Raw genomic sequence first — 16,504 nt, forward strand, 5'->3', positions numbered from 1 at the left:
TGGATGTGTAGTTGGTGGAGGTCCTGACAGGTCTTCTGAGATGGTCTTCTTTTGTGGGGCTTCACCTCCCCTCACACCTCACCCTTCCTGTATTGCACATGTTGGGGCCTGAATCTTGTATAACCCAAGTGCTGCCAACAGCTAAGCGCTGAAGGACCAAATGAATACCTAGGAGTTTAGGCCGATTAATTCAGGCCATCTGAGGCCATTTTAAATCAATCACTGCTTCGTTCAGGGATCTGTCAACTGATATCAGTCCATCTAAAGTCCACCAGACCAATGGCCCTTAAATCAGTTCTTCCTGGGTTCCTGGGTTAATCAGTCCAGGATGGCCCCTCAGGGACCCAATCAGATAATCCAATGGGTAGTAAAGAAAAGAAAAAAATTAACTCAAGCCATCCCCCCAGCTCAGTCCTGATTAGATCCAAATCAAGTAATTGAATAGACAATAACAAATAAAAACAGAAACAAAATCCCAACCCCAATGAAGCCAGTGTTTCCTAGATTTCTGGGTTCACTAATTCAGTTCTGCCCCTTTAAGGATGACTCCATTCATCATGAAAAATGACAAAAAAAACCTATCTCCCTGAGTTCTTCCCCCACCAGGCCAGCTCCTCTGGGTGAGAACCTCCAAGTCCCTTTTAGGACAGGAGTTTATCTCACACTGGGGGAGGGGACCATGATCCCCAAAACAACAACAACAAACATAAAAGAAACACTGGGGCCCTGCCCCTGAACTCACAGACCAATTCTTAGTGGTTCCTCTGCTTTAATCTTCCACTGGCTGTCACTGAGGGATTCTTGACTCGGCGTGCCCCAAAGTGTGTCAGTGGTCCTCTGACCACTCTGCCTGGAGGATCCACTTCTTTCTCCCACTGCTGGTAACTGGCTGCTGCTGGCAGGGGAGACTTCTGGCATTGCCTCCATCCTCTTGCCGTGGTCCTCCTCTGACTGCCCCTCTTTGGGGCTGGAAAGACTCTCCCGTACCTTTGCTCTGTCCATCCTCAGGGAGAACATGCTGCAGAAATGTGGCACCATGTCCCCCACTCTGGCCAAGCCTCTTGCTGCACCTGGGGGGAGTATTCCTTGTGTGGGTCTCCCAGGGCTTTTCTCTTGCCCTGCTTCTTTCTCCTCACAAGATATTTAGAATTGATTTTATTATAATGATTGAGGCACTGGTAGGCTTCCAAATTGCTTTAAAATTGTAAAAATATCAGTAAAACATTGTGTTCAACTGATACCTACATATATAGTAGCATTTCATTTTAATTGCAGAAAAACATGGATTTGGAGATTTTTTCAATTAGAGAACTGGGGGCAGGGGTTGTTTTAATTGGAGAATTTGGGATTTTTAAACAGAGAAAACCAAGATCCCTGATCATGAGGCATTTGAACCTGTGACCTAGAGATGATAAGAGTCTATCATCCAGTCACAGGTCCCCAGTGCTCACCCATGCCCTTTATAGCCAAGAAATGTAAGTGTGTGTAGTTTTGCTTAACTGTATCTTAATCTCTGTGCCTGCAGCAGAGTCCATGTATACAGGTGAATTCTGATCTAAATTGACCCCATACTTTGTAATGTACAGCAATAGGGCAGTATTCATTTTTAGGTTTTAGAAGCTACATCTGTGACCCCAGGACTGTCTTTCAAATTATTCCTCATTGTGTAGCTCATGGCTGTACACTTCTCTTCCTCCAAGGAAACTGAGAAAATCTTTCTTAGGACTACTCCAAATTATTTTTGCCCTGACTCCTCAGAATGGTTTGAAGCTGGCTGTCTCAGACTGCAGGGAATTACAGATGGACATGCACTGCACCCTGTCCTGTGTGCCCTGCTATGCTGCAAGTCACATCCACAGTGGAGGGATATCTCAGCTGTACCACCGGCCTGCTGTGTGACTCGGTAAGTCTTTCCCTATCTTTTGTCACTCCCAGCCCACTCATCTGCTGTCTGTCTTGTCCAAAAGGGATCACACGTGTTCTGTGGTGAGGACTTTAATAGTCCCTCGATCCCCACTTGAGTCTGGGGATCAGGAGTTTTCCAGCAAGAGGTAAATCTCCCAGTCTTGGCTGATACCAAGCAGTACCCCTTGTATTAGCAGACTGAAGTGTACTGCATTTAAGGGCCTCCCCAAGAGGTAAAAATATTCATGTAATCTCTTTTACATCACCTGACATCTCAAGCCCTTTGTCTCCTTGACCCAGCCATTCACCATCTGCTCTGCTCTTCCCACCCCCAAGCCCCTTACACAGGGCCCCCCTTCCTGCCATTTTAAGGATTTTTTTCTCCCCAGGATTGACTGCTTCGCTTGCTCTCACCAGGGCACTTCCCTCACAACTGTTCTTACCCATTCTTTTGTGGAATTTCCCCATTTCTTTCCTTTTCCACTCATGCTCTCTCTCCCTTCTTCCTCCGTTTATGGAACTCCTTCCCTCCCCTACTGATGTGGAAGGGAACGAGCTTCTTACCTGGATATGCAAGTGGGGAAAATTAGCCTGCTGTTTGGCTGAGTCTGCACTAGGTTTGCACTCCCCACTCCCATTTTAGTTTAGATGGAGCGCATCCCTTCTGCATAGGCCCCTCCTATCCCCAAGAGATCTCCAGTTTCTAATAAACCTAAACTCCTTCTCTCTACACCAGTAGTCACTAACCGGTAGATCATGATTGACTGGTCGATAGTGGAGCCTCTGACAGTTGGAGCCTCTGACAGTTGGTCTCAGTCTCAGTTTGTGGGTGCACATGTATGCAGGCACGAGCTCTCCCTACACTGCCCAGCAGGTCAGTCTATGAGGGAAGGAAGGGGCAGGATTGAGGCCCCCGTAGTGAGGGGGAGGAAGGGGGCAGAGGCAGGGGTGGGGGCTGCAGTGAGTGGGACCCCAGCTGAGCTGGGTGTTGGGACAATTGGAGCCCGGGTGGCTTGTCTAGGGGTGCCAGGGGGCTCCTGCTGCTGTGCGAACCCTGGCAGAGGTCCAGGGGGCAAGTGCCCCCCCCCAATCCATGCACAGGGCAGAGGTGGCTGCCACTGTGCACTGGTCTCTGAGCCTTGCTGCAGCTGTGCCAGGAGCAGCACAATGCTATATGTGTCCCACTGCCGGGCAGGCAGGGGGCATGGCTCACGTAGATTCTGGGTTGCACTTGAATTCAAAAAGTGCTCTTCTGCTTAAAAAGGTTGGAGACCACTGCTCTACACCACCTCTTCTTCCATGCATTGAAATTCTACAGCTCTGCCTGCCTCCTTGGACCAGTGCTTGGTACTGGAGCACTTCAGAAAATGCTACTGTGGAGGTCCTGGACTTTAATCTGCTCCCAAACAGCCTAAATTTACCTTGTTCTGTACCTTCCAGTGTCATTGGTGCCAGTATGAACCATAAACACTACAAGTTCCTTCCCAGCACTCCTAGCAAGTCAGTCAGTGTGTCATACCATGTCTTCTACCTTTGCACCAGGCAGGAAATCAACCCTGCAGTTCTGTATGTCACACACCAAACTGTTTATAAAACCAGAGGGGACCATTTTGATCTTTTTAGGGGTGTCTTTTGTGGCCTGTGCTGCATGTAGGGCCTGTCTCTCACTCTGCTTTGGGAGGTCCCCTAAGCAATGACACCCTCTGGGTGCTGCAGCCATACAAAGCATGCTCAAGCTCTGCATGAAGTGGCAAATTAGTTGCCAGGTTGTTGCAGGGTCCCATGAGTCAGGAAGCTGCTGGCCACTATGGGTTCATTTAAACTGCAGTGCTTCCTTATCAAACTCATGCTTTTAGCATTTGTCATACTGAGTAATCCTTTCCAAAACTTTTATAACTGGAACCTGCCTAATAAACATGTGACCCTGGGTGGCTAGCAATACCCTTCCCCACAGCATGAGGGCAGGGAGGCAAATCCATTCCTGGCAGAAAGAGCAGGGTAAGCAGCTTCTTAGTGGTGGAAAGAGGTTCTGGAAGGTGAGAGAGAATATTCCCTTGCCCTGATGGCTTGTTTCCTGGGGAGAGTGATGCCACTCTTGAGAGATGTGTTGGGCAGGGTGAGGTCTACCAACCTCCCTTTTGGGACCCAGAGGCCTTCAGGTCTGGGTTTTGACCTTTGTGTTTAGCTTAAGCTGTACACTTAGCCTGAATTGTAGTCAAGACATGCACCTGGTGAAAGGAGCAGATGGAAAAATACTGTACCTGACTTAAAATAAATCAGGAAGTTGGCTAACTGAATTGGATAAACATAGCCTGGGCAAAAAAGGAAGTCAGAGCAAAACCTACACTTGCTTGGACTTGCAGGGAGGCTGTTAGAAAGGCCAAAGCAACTACAGAGCTGAGACTGGCAACACAAATTAAAGACAACAAAATGTCGGGGTTTTTTAGGTATGTAGGGAATAAAAGGAAGGCACATGGCAGCATAGGACCCCTACTAAACAAGAAGGAGCAATTAGTAACAGACAAGGGCGACAAGGCTGAGCTATCCAATGTGTTTTTTGCTTCAGTGTTCTTGAACAAGGGTCGTGATATGTCTCCTAATGGGTTCTTAGATGGGCATCAGAAGGACACCAGCCCGCCAACTGTCGACACTGACTTGGTGCAGTCACTTGGATGGACTGGATGTGTTCAGGTCCGGATGAGCTGCATCCAAGAGTTGAAGGAATTGGCCAGCATCATAGCAGAACCACTGGCACAGCTGTTTGAGTGCTCGTGGCGCTTGGGTCAGGTCCTGGAGGACTGGAAAAGGGCCAGTGTGGTCCCTATTTTCAAGAATGGGAGGAAGAAGGATCCCAGTAATTATAGGCCAGTCAGTCTCACCTCCATCCTTGGAAAGGTCTTTGAAAAGATTATGTGGGAGTCCAGCAAGAAAAATAATGCAGCAGGGAAACCAGCATGGATCTGTAGCGGGTAGATCATGCCTGACAAGTGTGTTTTTGTTTTATGACAGGGTCACAAAATGCTTAGATGCAGGAGTAGAGGTAGATGTCATTTTCTTGGACTTTAGCAAGGCATTTAATATGGTATCTCATCCCATTCTCATAAATAAATTAAGAGGCTGTGACATAGATGTTTATATGGTCCGGTGGGTGGCAGATTGGCTTAGCGGTTGCACCCAGAGAGTGATAGTAGATGGGTTGGTATTGCCTTGGAAGGATGTGGGTAGTGGGGTCACACAGGGTTCATTCAGTCTTTGGACCTGTACTATTCAATGTCTTCATCAGTGACTTGAACGTGGGTGTGAAGTGTACTCTGTCCAAGTTTGCAGACGATACTAAATTGTGGGGTGAAGTACATGCCCCAGAGGGTAGGGAACGACTGCAGGAAGACCTAGACAGTTTAGAAAAGTGGGCAATACACAATAGGATGCAGTACAACAAGGACAAGTGCAGAGTGCTGCACCTGGGGTGAAACAATATCCATCATACATACTGGCTGGGGAATGACCCTCTCAGCAGCACAGAAGCGGAAAGGGATCTCGGAGTTAGAGTGGACTCCAAGATGAACATGAGTCATCAGTGTGATGAACTCATCAGCAAAGATAACAGCACTTTATCATGCATCAGGAGATGCATGACAAATAGATCCAAGGAGGTGATGCTTCCCCTCTATGCGGCATTGGTCACACTGCAGTTGGAGTATCGCATCCGGTTTTGGTTGCCATACTTCAAGAAGGATGTTGATAGACTTGAGAGGGTCCAGAGGAGGGTCACTCGTATGGTTAGGGGCATACAGGACAAGCCCTATGAGGGGAGACTGAAGGACCTGGACCTCTTCAGCCTCCGCAAGAGAAGGCTGAGAGGTGATCTTGTGGGCACCTACAAATTCATTAGGGGGATGCAGCAAGGGATCGGAGATGCTCTGTTCACCAGGGCACCTCTTGGGGTAACAAGGAACAATGGTCACAAACTGACAGAGAGCAGATTTAGACTAGATATCAGGAAAAACTTCTTCACAGTAAGGGTGGCCATTTGGAATGGGCTTCCCAGGGAGGTCGTGCTAAGCTGAGCTTCACCCATGCACAAAACCTCTTACGTTGAAGAGTGCAGCAATGCTTTTCATTTAGGCCTAGCAGGCTGTCTGGAGGTAAAGGCTGCCACTAGACACAGCAGAGCAGGTGAGCTGCTACCAGGACTACTTTAGCACTGCTCACTCAAGCCTGACTCTCATTGCATGGGGAGGGCTGCTCTCACTCCAGCTATAAGTTAGTATTAGCTTGAGGTAATCCTTTTGTGAAGACATAAACTAAGAAACCACATCTGGTGAGGCCAGTCCTTTGGAGAAGCTGCTGGGAGGGCAGTCCCCTAACTTAACTCAGAGTTTCTCAACCAGCGGGACTTGATGATTGTGTAGGTGGGACTTCAACTCATTGCCCGCTTGAAAAAAAATCAGTTGTTTGCACTTCAAATAGATGAATCAGCAGATATCTCGAACAGTGCATAAGTGGGGTTTTGTTTTTATCATGGTGGGCATGAACGATGCATGCCTCCGAAGGCTGGGGGCAAGGCATCTGCCCAGGTAGTGAGCTCCCGCAGGCAGCTGCGGTGGTGTTGGCGGCAGGGGACCACCAGCAGACGCCACTGGCAGTGGCGATCGGAAACCGCCTGCAGACGGTGGTGGTGAGGGGGTGGGTGCTGAACATTGGTGGCAGCCAGCGGGGGTTGGCAACTGCCCACAGACGCTGCCGGTGGTGTTGGCATGGCCGGCAGCGTTGGCGGCACTTCTTTCAGAGGGTGCACAACCAATCTCAAGGGGCGCACATACACCCCCTACCACTGGTGACTCAGAGGACGCATTGGTGGTGCACCCCCTGCGAAAAGGTGCCATCGACACTGCCACCCCCCCTCGCTGGCGGTGTCTGCGAGCGGTCTGCAATCGCCGCTGGCCACTGCCGGTATGGCTGGCAGCTTCTGTGGGTGGGCGCCAGCGCTATGGCCGCCTGCGGGAGTTCGCCGTGCCCTGCCAGCCTCGGGGCAGGCGGCCTTCATGCCCCCCACGCCACGCCAACGATGGTGGGGCCCAGGGTGTTTTGACCAAACGGTCGGTGGGACCCAAGGTGCGAAAGGTCTTCCCTAAACGGAGCCCTTCTCCTGGGAGAAGCAGCGGCGCGGGAGGCAGGAGGCGCTGTTGCCTTGCCTGCACTCCCCTCTGACTTGCCATGGCCACCTTCCCCGAAAGAAAGGGCGGCCAGGTTGCAAGGAGCGCCCCGGCCCCATGCGCGGCGCCTCTGCCCGGGAGAGGCGCTGGGGCCCGGGGTTCCCGCGCCGGGGGGAGGGGGGACGCGGGCGGTTGGGCGGCCCCGCGCCGCCTCAGCGCTGCAGCCGCGAGGTCTCCCTCGCAGCGGGGCCCCGGCGCGGCCGCCCCCTCCCCCGCACCGCGGCCAAGTGAGGCACCAACAAAGGAGCAGCCCCGAGCCCCGCGCCGCCTGCCAAGCCACGCAGCCGTCTGCTGCGAGCCCGAAACTTTTTTTTCCTTCTTCTTCCCCTCCCTCCCTTTCCCAGCTTTTTTGGGATCGGCCCACAAGTGAGGGACTGCCCGGCTCTCCGGTGACGCAGTGTCTGAGGCTCGCTTTGAACCATTAACAGACACAGAGAGACACACTTTTTTTTTTTGGTTGGTATTCCTCCTCCTCCTCGAGCTGTCCTTCCTTCCCCCCCTCTCCCTCCTTCAGCCCAGTCCCTGCATCCTCCTCCCGGCCCGAGTGAGAGCAAGAGGGGAGAAAACAGTCAGTTAACCCACCAAGGCTGCAAGGACAGGAGGGAAGAGAGACAGGAGAGGGGGCGGGGAGGTAGGGGGCAGAGAAAAAAAATCCAGCCTCCATCCCAAAAAAAGCCCCCTTCGGCTACTCCATCCCCGGGCATGAAACTCTTGAATCCCGCCTGCTTTCTATGGCCACGGCTGCTGCGCTGCACTTTGTGCTTCTTGAGCCTGGATGCGGGACTCGGCGCCGCTCGCTCAGGTAGGGGCTTGCAAAGGGGGGGTGCCAAGTCCGGGGGGGCATCTGGGCCAAGGAGGTCTTTCCCTCCCCCCTTTCTCTGGTGGAGAGGGGGGAGAGAAGGAGCCAGCTCCAGGAGGAGCTGAGTGAAACCAGATGTGGAGGACTGGCTGCCGGGAGCGGGGCTGGGCTGGAATGAGGCTGCACAGCTCATTCAAAAATAATGACCCCCCAATCCTGTGCCCCAAAAGGTGCCCCCTGTCCGCCCAGATCAGTCCACTCCACTGCCTGGGCTGTCCCTTAGCAAATGCATCCACCTGGCACATCCCCTCAGGCCAACAACTCTGGGGTGGATGCAGAGGTAGAGGGCCTGGGGCCCTTCAGCCTCTGGAAGTGACAGTGACCTGGCACACATCGCTTTGTGCGTGGCTTGTCAGTCCCCAGAGGTCCATAAAGACCCAGAGACTCCCCCCCTCCCCCCCCCCCCCAAGCACCAAGGCAAGCTCAGGAGTGCTTGTGTGGCTCCGTTGCGTGTTGCTGTATTATTATTTTTTTTCCCTTTCCTTGTTTTTGGCCAAGTTGGCAAACATCCACCCAAGAGTCTGGACAGCTCGGGGGTGGTACCAGACAGGAGGGCTCAAAAGAGGGGGGGAAGTGTCTCTTCAATCCAATTCCTGCTATTTTTAAGACGCAGGCTGGTAAGCGCAAACAGAAAGTCAGCGCGGCCCGAAGGAAGCTTCCAAGGAATTGGAGGCTGTATCATAAGAGGAGAAGAATGCTACAGAGAGAGGGACTGCGGGGGCAAGAGTGGGTCTTGTGGGACAGGAGTTTATTAGGTCAGGCTGGATGTTAACCAAACTGCTCAGGAGCTGGCTTGCCAGCTCTGGAAACTGTAGATGCAGTATGGAAGCCTTTTGTCTTCAGTGGGAGGGTTGGTGTGGATTTGTAACCATTCCATCTTTTCAGGCCGCAGTGCCACCCAGCACGTCATTCAGCCCCAACACTGAGCATAGGTTTGGGTCCCAGTAGGAGTTAAGCTCCTACTTAAGCGTTTTGCTGAATGGAGCATAGATGGGAATTTATCAGCTATGATTTTTAATTTTTCCTGACAAAATCTGTTTTTTTAAACTCTTGCCAGATGCCTGTGGCTTTTCAAGACATCCCATGTAATAACCATTATAAATATTTTAGAACCCAGAATGTGTCTGTTTCCAGAAAGGAGTGATCAGTGTCCATTTCTGTCACTTCTTTTAATTCATTGTGCCACATTAGCATCCAAAAAAGAAAAAAATTAAAATTGTCTACGTTTGCCAAAATGAAAACAAACTTAAGGCCTTGGCCTAATTTATTAGAGTACACTTTGTAAATCTAAACCAGATTTGTGACTGACAAATTAGAAGGCCTGTGCTGTTTTTTTCTTCCTCTGTGTATAAAATAACAATAGGGACAAGAATATGCTGGTCCGGATTTTACCCTCTGAGGTTACTGGTTGCATATGTATGACCTGACCCATCCTGAAGAATACTGATAGAAAGAGGAGTCACAAAAGATGTAATGCACAAAACTTGCATGACTTCTGTTTGTGTCACAATAGCATTTAGAGAGTTCAGTAAAAACCAAGTGTGGGGTGCTGTACTAATCTCTGTTAAGAGGCAGCTCCTGTCCCAAAGAACTATATTTGAAATAATCTAAGCTAAGGCTAGGAGGGGAAACAGAGGCACAAAGAGGGAACTCATCAGATTGCCCACAAAATTTAGAAAGCAGTGTCAGTAAACTAATGGAAAGTAAACAATGATGTTGCTGATTTGGAGATGAGAAAGTGAGGCATGGAGAACTTCAGGGTCTTTACTATAAGTGCGAGTAGTTCTTTTTATGGTCCAGATTTTCCAAGGTAATCACGCTCCAGCTCCTGTTGATTTCCCCAGTGACTAAGGTAGTTCTTCTGCAAACAAGAGGTTTGGGAAAGACCCAGAAAAAGAACCCAAGTCTTGTAAGGCCCAGTTAATGCCATAAAAGCAGGGCCCCAAGGACGGTCCTGTGTAAAATGGGTTTGGCTGTTCTCATTTGTTTCCATGCTGAGGTGAGACTGGGAGAGCAGATCTCTGGGTTGTCCTCTGCTAGCTGTGGGTATGGGGCAGAGTTTAGTGTAGCACATTGTATCAGTGGCCAGATTCATTAGGGAGGGTTTTGGCCAGGGGCAAGAGGGTGAGCCCCCTGCTGCATGAATCTCTCCAACTATTTGTGGAGTTTGCAAAACTGCTTTGAATTCAGAAACTCTTCCTATCCCTTGTAATCTTAAACCCCTGCTTTTTATTCCAAGGGTAATTACATTTAAAGACCTCTACCCATGATTTTGCAGCTAAAGGGGATGTCTGTGCTTAGAATTAGGTCTCAAAAGCCCTCCTTCCAGTTGCCCTCTGGTGCTCCCTGGGCAAAAGTGGGTGAACTTTGAACAGCACATGGGCTTTGTTTATTTTCTCCTTCCCAGTTTGCTCCTTTCCTCTGAATTCTCTATTCATTTTCCACTTGGTCTCCTTCTCCGCTCCATTTTTATCCAGTTCCTTTCTCCCCTGCCAGTTGTTCTCTGCTTCTCCCTTCTCTTCCCAAACTTGCTATGCAAGGAGCACTAACTCCGTAGCATTTCAGTTTGCTTGTAGGACTGTGATCTGCTGTGGCAAAAACTGGGTTTCCTGTCTCTGCTCCTGCCCCTAGTGAGTCAGGCCTGTTTAGTTTACTGACCACAAGAGTTCATGCTTCAGTTGGGGCTGCCAGCCCAATGGGGAAGGGAATCGAGCAGGCTGCCTTCTGCTTTGCTTTGCACACAGTGTGCCGCGTTGTCAGCAGGGTTCATTGTGGCTGGGGTTGTATGGAGCAGGCTGATACTCCAGCACTGAGCTGAGCTTGCAGTTTGGAAAGGACTCTCTCTCCCTTTGAGTTGTGATTTGAGCAGATTAGTCATAAAAACAAGCTGTTTCACAGTCACTGGCTTGATCCTTATCTTTCCTTAAACCAGTGGTTCTCAACCTTTTTAAATTGGAGGCACCCCTCATAGACTCAAGGCAAGCCCCCCCAAAAAGCTAGCTCTTAGCTTTCATTCATTTATGAACTACAGAGTAATAGAGTAATTCTTCTGTTGCAAAGAGCAGAGAAAGACCACAACAGGGCCAATGTTTTGATCACTTTTGATTCCTGTTTGAAATTTCTGGGTCTATCTTCTGTACCAGATTTGGTTACCTAATGGTGCTAAATGTATGTGGTACCCCATTGGTACCCTTGAAAGGATCTCAAGGCACCCTGGTTGAACATCATTGTAAAAACAAGGGTGGGCAGTTATTTTGGGCGGAGAGCCACTTACTGAGTTTTGGCAAGCCATCGAGGGCCACATGACAGGGAGTCAGGGGCAGATAAATATTAATTTTCTAAATTTTTTAGGGGCCCTGCAGGCCAGATAGAATAGCCTGGCAGGCCACATCCGGCCTGTGGGCTGCATTTTGCCCACCCCTGCTTTAAAGGGACACTGCAGGTAAAATCTGGATCCTAAGCAGCTGGCCCTCAGACACAGAGTACCAGCCTTCTGGAGAAATTCCTGGGGGACAATGATCACTAGGTTCCCCTTGCAGAGACTCCTACTACACATCTCCCTCAGGGAGAGAGTGAACTGGAGGCAAGGCATCACCTGGGTCTGGAGACATCTGCAGTAAGGATTGCTGTGCCTTCTGACTGTAGTTCCTTCCAGCAATACTCTTGCTGCTGTTGTTATCTGTTATCTCCAGAGCTTGGCCAGATCCTCTGAAGAGTCCCAATGTCAACATTTTGCAGCAGTCATTATTTTCTCACTAACTCTAGTTAATGCCACATATTGGGGCTGCCCAGCAGTGTTCCCAGTTCACACAGAGGAAGCTTGCAGGCCAGCAGGAGCCATTGTGATTTTCTCATCTGACCTCTTGCACAGCACATGGATTCCTACAGCTGATGGAATTATTCTTCCCTGTTACATAAACGAACATTTTCAAGCCCTGTAACTTGTGTCTGAACTAAAATATGTCTAGGAGAAAGGCATTCTTTTACAGACTCCAGAGGGTGGAGCCCACCAAGTCTCTTGGGCTGTGCATGCAATGTGAGCACCCAGACTATATGATCAGATGGCCTCTTCTGGCAATAAAATCACTGACTCCTCAGCAAGCTGCTCCAGTGGTTAATTACCCTCATTGTTATAGCTGCTGTCAGATCCAAGCTAAATGGAGCACAGTTTGGCTTAGCAGGTTTGGGTTGAACACTGTTCCGTTCACTTTACATTGTTTCCTGCTGTGGGTGATCATTTGGGGTATGAATTATTTCTTGTGCATTGGCACCCACAAGTCTGTTCCAAGGTCCATGGTACCAGCTGAAACCCCACCCCGTCAAAGGCTGTGGCAAACTCTTCATTGATTTCAGTCAACTCAATGCTCATTTATTCCAGTTTTACCCTTTTACTTCAGTGAGGGAGTTTACAGTCTAAGGCCTGGTCTGCCTGCCAGGTTGTCCTTCTTCCCATGTTGGAATAAGTATCTGCCTTCAAATGAAGGGAGGGTGCTTCTGTTTTAAGTTTATTAAATATATCAATAGGGTTAATGTTTGCAGGTAGGATCTAGAGCAAACAAAGGTCAACAGAGATTAAATGACTTTCTCAGGGTCACATAGCAGGTGGGTGGCAAGGCCAGGAGCAGAACACAGCTCTCTTGGGCCAAAGCCCACACGTCTGAGTCAACTGCTATTCAGCTGCAGTGGTTGTTCAGCTTAACTGAATCTAGACTTGGTTATTTTTAGGAACGTAAGAAGTGCCATACTGGCTATGGTGAATGGTCCACCTAGCCTAGTACCCTATATCCAGTGCTGGCAAGTAGTAAAAGCTTTAGAGGAAGAGTATATGAATGGGGCAGATCTATAGTGGTCCATCTCCTGTCAGACCCTCCCTGTTGCGAACTGTTGTTCACTTAGGGATGACAGAGAATTTATCCCAGAATGTTCTGTTTAATAGTTTCCCATGAACCTGTCCTCCATGAACTTGCCTAATCCCTTTTTGAACCTGGTTATACTGTCTGCCACTGCAACCCCCTGTGGCAACAAGTTCCAGAAGTTTAACCACATGCTGTATAAAAAAAGTACTTGATCTTGTTTTTTTAAATCTGCCTCCTGCTAATTTCAGTGGATGCCCCCTAGTTCTTGTATTGTGGGATTTAGTGAATAAGTTTTCTATTTACTTTATTCACACCCTGAATGGTTTTCTAGACTTCTGTTACATCCCCCCCTCAACCTTGTCCTTTACAAACTGAAGAGTCCCAGACTTTTCAGTCTTTCCTGGGAAGACAGCAGCTGCTCCATACCCCAAACACCTTTGTTGCCCTTTCTGTTTCTCATGCCTTAGCATTAGGCAGCTGTGTTTGGGCTCGCATCATGGAGGATGGTAAATAAAATGAAAAACTCTTCTCAGTGACCTTGCTACTTACAGCAGAAAAGTCACAAAATTCTTCCTGCTCCAATATTTGTTTGTAAAATGCTTTGGCTTGAGTTTTTTAAAAATCATCCTTGATTTTTTGGGTGCCCAACTTGGCTTTACTTGTCAGAGTTTGTGATCATGCCCCCTCCACCTCCCATCCCCATGCTCCCAGATGGAGTTTGAAAGAGCTGCACATGCTCAGCAACATTGAAAATTGAGATCAAATTGTTCTCTTAAAAATTGAGGTACCCAGTACTAGCAGCAAATCTGCCAATGTGGCCTTCATGTGTAGAGCTACATAGAGAGACATAAAAGTTATAACTGGTCCATGTATTTCACTAAATTACAACCTTTTTAGCCTTCCACTAAATTGCCACCATGAAATTTACCACCTTTTTAGCCTTTCTTGACAATGACCAACATTTTTGCATGTGGATAAAATATTTCCACATTTGTCACTTAGATTGCAAGTGCTTTGGGGACGGGACCATGTTTTTGTTCTGGGCTTCTGAAAGAGTCTAGTGCAACAGGGTCCTAGCCCGGGACTAAGCTACCTAGCGGGGGTTGTACATGACATGGAGGTTTAATGCTCCCTAAATTGAACTAGTGGTTTTTTGAAAACACTGCTTCAGTTTAGGGCAAAATAAACTCGTGTCATGTACACCAGTGTCGGAGCCCGATCCTTACCTACCTCTCCAGTGGTGGGTGTGGGAAAGAGCGAGCTGCTGGCAGGCAGAGTAGCGGTCCGTGAGGTGGGGGTGGGGGGAGAGGGGACTGGTGCTTCCCTCTGCAGCAGCAGTGGCTTCCCCCCACCCCTCCAGCAGCACCTGCCTGCAGACACCTGGCTCGAGTAGTCCCAGGGGGCACCGCAGCCGTGGAGGAAAGCATTGGGCCTCCGCACAGCTCAGCAGGCAGGCTTGGTGGGGAGATCAGGCTCGCCACTTTTTTTTTCTTTCTTTTTTGTGGATCCTGCCTTCCTGGGCTGCTGCTGGGCTGCCTGCACAGTCCCTGAGCTGCATGGGGCCTGCTGCTCCCCTCCATGGCTGTAGGGTTTAGAAACTAAAACTCGTCGGAGGTTTTTTACTTTGCAGCTCCCGAAAGTCATTTAAGGCGCGTTATGCTGTTAAAAGTGCTACAGCAGCTGGAATTAATGCTCAGTACGCCACCAAATGTGCAAGCAGCAGTGCCATTAAAGTGGTGCAAAAGGCATTGAACCCACCTTAAACCTGCTTTAAAGTGTCATCTACAAACTCCCATAAGTGCTAACACAATACAGATAATTCAGAATAATAAATAATAATTACTACTTGGGCACACTTTGGTCCCTTGGAAATAACTTTAGTATCATAGTTGCATTGAACAGACACGGTGAACAGTGGACCCATATTTTGGTAACCAAAAATCATGTGGCAAGTGAAACCAATGGTGACCATTTGGAGCTGGTTGGATTACTGAACCTTTCTTTTCCCTTTGTTGTATGCACTGTTTTCTGACTGGCATGGAAGTCATGCAAATCCTAAGGCAGAATTTTGCTCTTTAAGATTATTGAATGGTACACTTGGATAGAGCTTAAGTGCCGGAATTAGGAGGATTGCATCATGGCCTCCTTTCTGCATTTGGATCCATGAAAGTAAATGGAGCCCTGGGAAGACAAGCATATGCACTGGTTTTGTATAGAGTGGTAGGGATGTCAGGTGTGTTTAGATTAGGATATTAAGAGACAGGATTCCTGGTTTCTGCTCCTGACTCCCCTGTGACCTTGAGCAACTAACATTTCTAGGCACAAGCTTTCTCTAAAATAATTATAGATAAATTAGCCTATGTCAGTGGTTCTCACCTGGGCTCACACAGGTGCTGCGGGACCCTTTTATGGGTGCTGCTGCTCCTGCCACCACAGCCAAGCGAAACTGCTCTGCAAGTCTCTGTGCCCAGAAAGGGCATGCAGGGCCAGATGGGGAAATGGCTGTGGCAGGAACAGGTGTTCCTGCCTGCATTAGGTTTTTCTCCCATCCCTTATTGGCTGATAGTTTGGCTGTAAATAGGAAATGCAGGCAACAGTCTGTAGGGGGACTCTCTACATGTAGGGTAGGGGTTCCGGAAGTATGCAAGTATGCAAGACATCTCTGCGGGTAGTACACAGGAGAAATTGTGTAATGGCTGATTTAGTTTTCATTATAATAATTGGCATTTAAGGGGTTAAAATACAAAACGTATGTTGATAGGGGAATGCGGCTAGCTGGTAAATCTGGAAGGGAGTATGCAATTAGAAAAAAGTGTAGGAACCTCTGATGTAGGGTATAGCTACATTCAGTGTCTGCAAAACCTGCAGTTCTTATTTATAAACTTTCAACCAGTGGGGGAGGAGAGCAAACCCTAAATCAAGCAGGGGTGTCTACTCTTGCCATAGCTCTTTCCCCATCTGCCCCCCACACCCCTTCTGGAAATAAAGGTGCATAAGGCCGTCTCAGCTGTTGTTGGTGGCAGCCTGGAGATAAAGGAGGTAAGCTGAGATTTTCTAGTGGTTCTCAGTTGGGGTGTAACCTAGTCCAGGGGAGTTATGGAGGGATGCCTTGAGTTTAAAAGGTTGAGAAACTCTGCCCTATGTGCTACAGAGTGTGCAAGGAGGACCAGAGCAATTTCATAGTTTCATAGTTTCTAGGGTCGGAAGGGACCTGAGCAGACATTTGTTAATTATCGTAAAACCTATAGCTTAAATGCTCTATCTAGGCCTGATCCAAAGCTCCTTGAAGCTAGTAGAAGAAATGGCTGTTGACTTCACCAGTCAGGGTCATAAATAGTCTCCCCAGAGGTGAGATCAGATCTGAATAATGGGGCATTCTGGTAACTCTCTCACCACATAAACAACATCTTTGCTATGTGCCATTGCCATGGCCAGAAGGAGTTTGTTGGCTCTTTATTACCCAGAACAAGGCTTCAGGGTGTTTCACATGCAAATCCAGCCCATCAGAGGCTTTACTTTTTTCCTGGAGCAAGAGAACAGCTTACTTTCCCTTGAGGTTTAGTAAGATTTAAAAAAAGAAGGAAAAAACAACTCACAAAAAACCCCCCTACTTTTCTTTTACTTCTTGGCCTGAGTGTGTAGATCCACTTCCTGCTGAGTCAGGCCCC

The 16,504-nt window shown here is 48.7% G+C and overlaps 1 protein-coding gene across 2 annotated transcripts in view; it reads left to right on the forward strand.

Annotated features, from left to right (window-relative positions):
• The first annotated feature begins 7,271 nt into the window (after nt 1–7,271).
• The window catches only part of MRC2 (mannose receptor C-type 2), a 111,417-nt gene continuing 102,184 nt past the window's right edge, over nt 7,272–16,504 (forward strand). The window contains exon 1 of one of the 2 annotated variants that reach the window (XM_090044145.1): nt 7,272–7,577. Coding sequence is in view for 1 of the 2 variants with exons in the window: in XM_090044143.1 (XP_089900269.1) it covers nt 7,824–7,923 (100 nt within the window). In the remaining variant the exon portion in view is untranslated. The other variant, XM_090044143.1, reaches the window with a different exon arrangement.

The sequence above is a fragment of the Crocodylus siamensis genome, chromosome 4 (assembly GCF_052110815.1).
Source record: "Crocodylus siamensis isolate JL-2025a chromosome 4, ASM5211081v1, whole genome shotgun sequence".
Lineage (NCBI taxonomy): Eukaryota > Metazoa > Chordata > Crocodylia > Crocodylidae > Crocodylus > Crocodylus siamensis.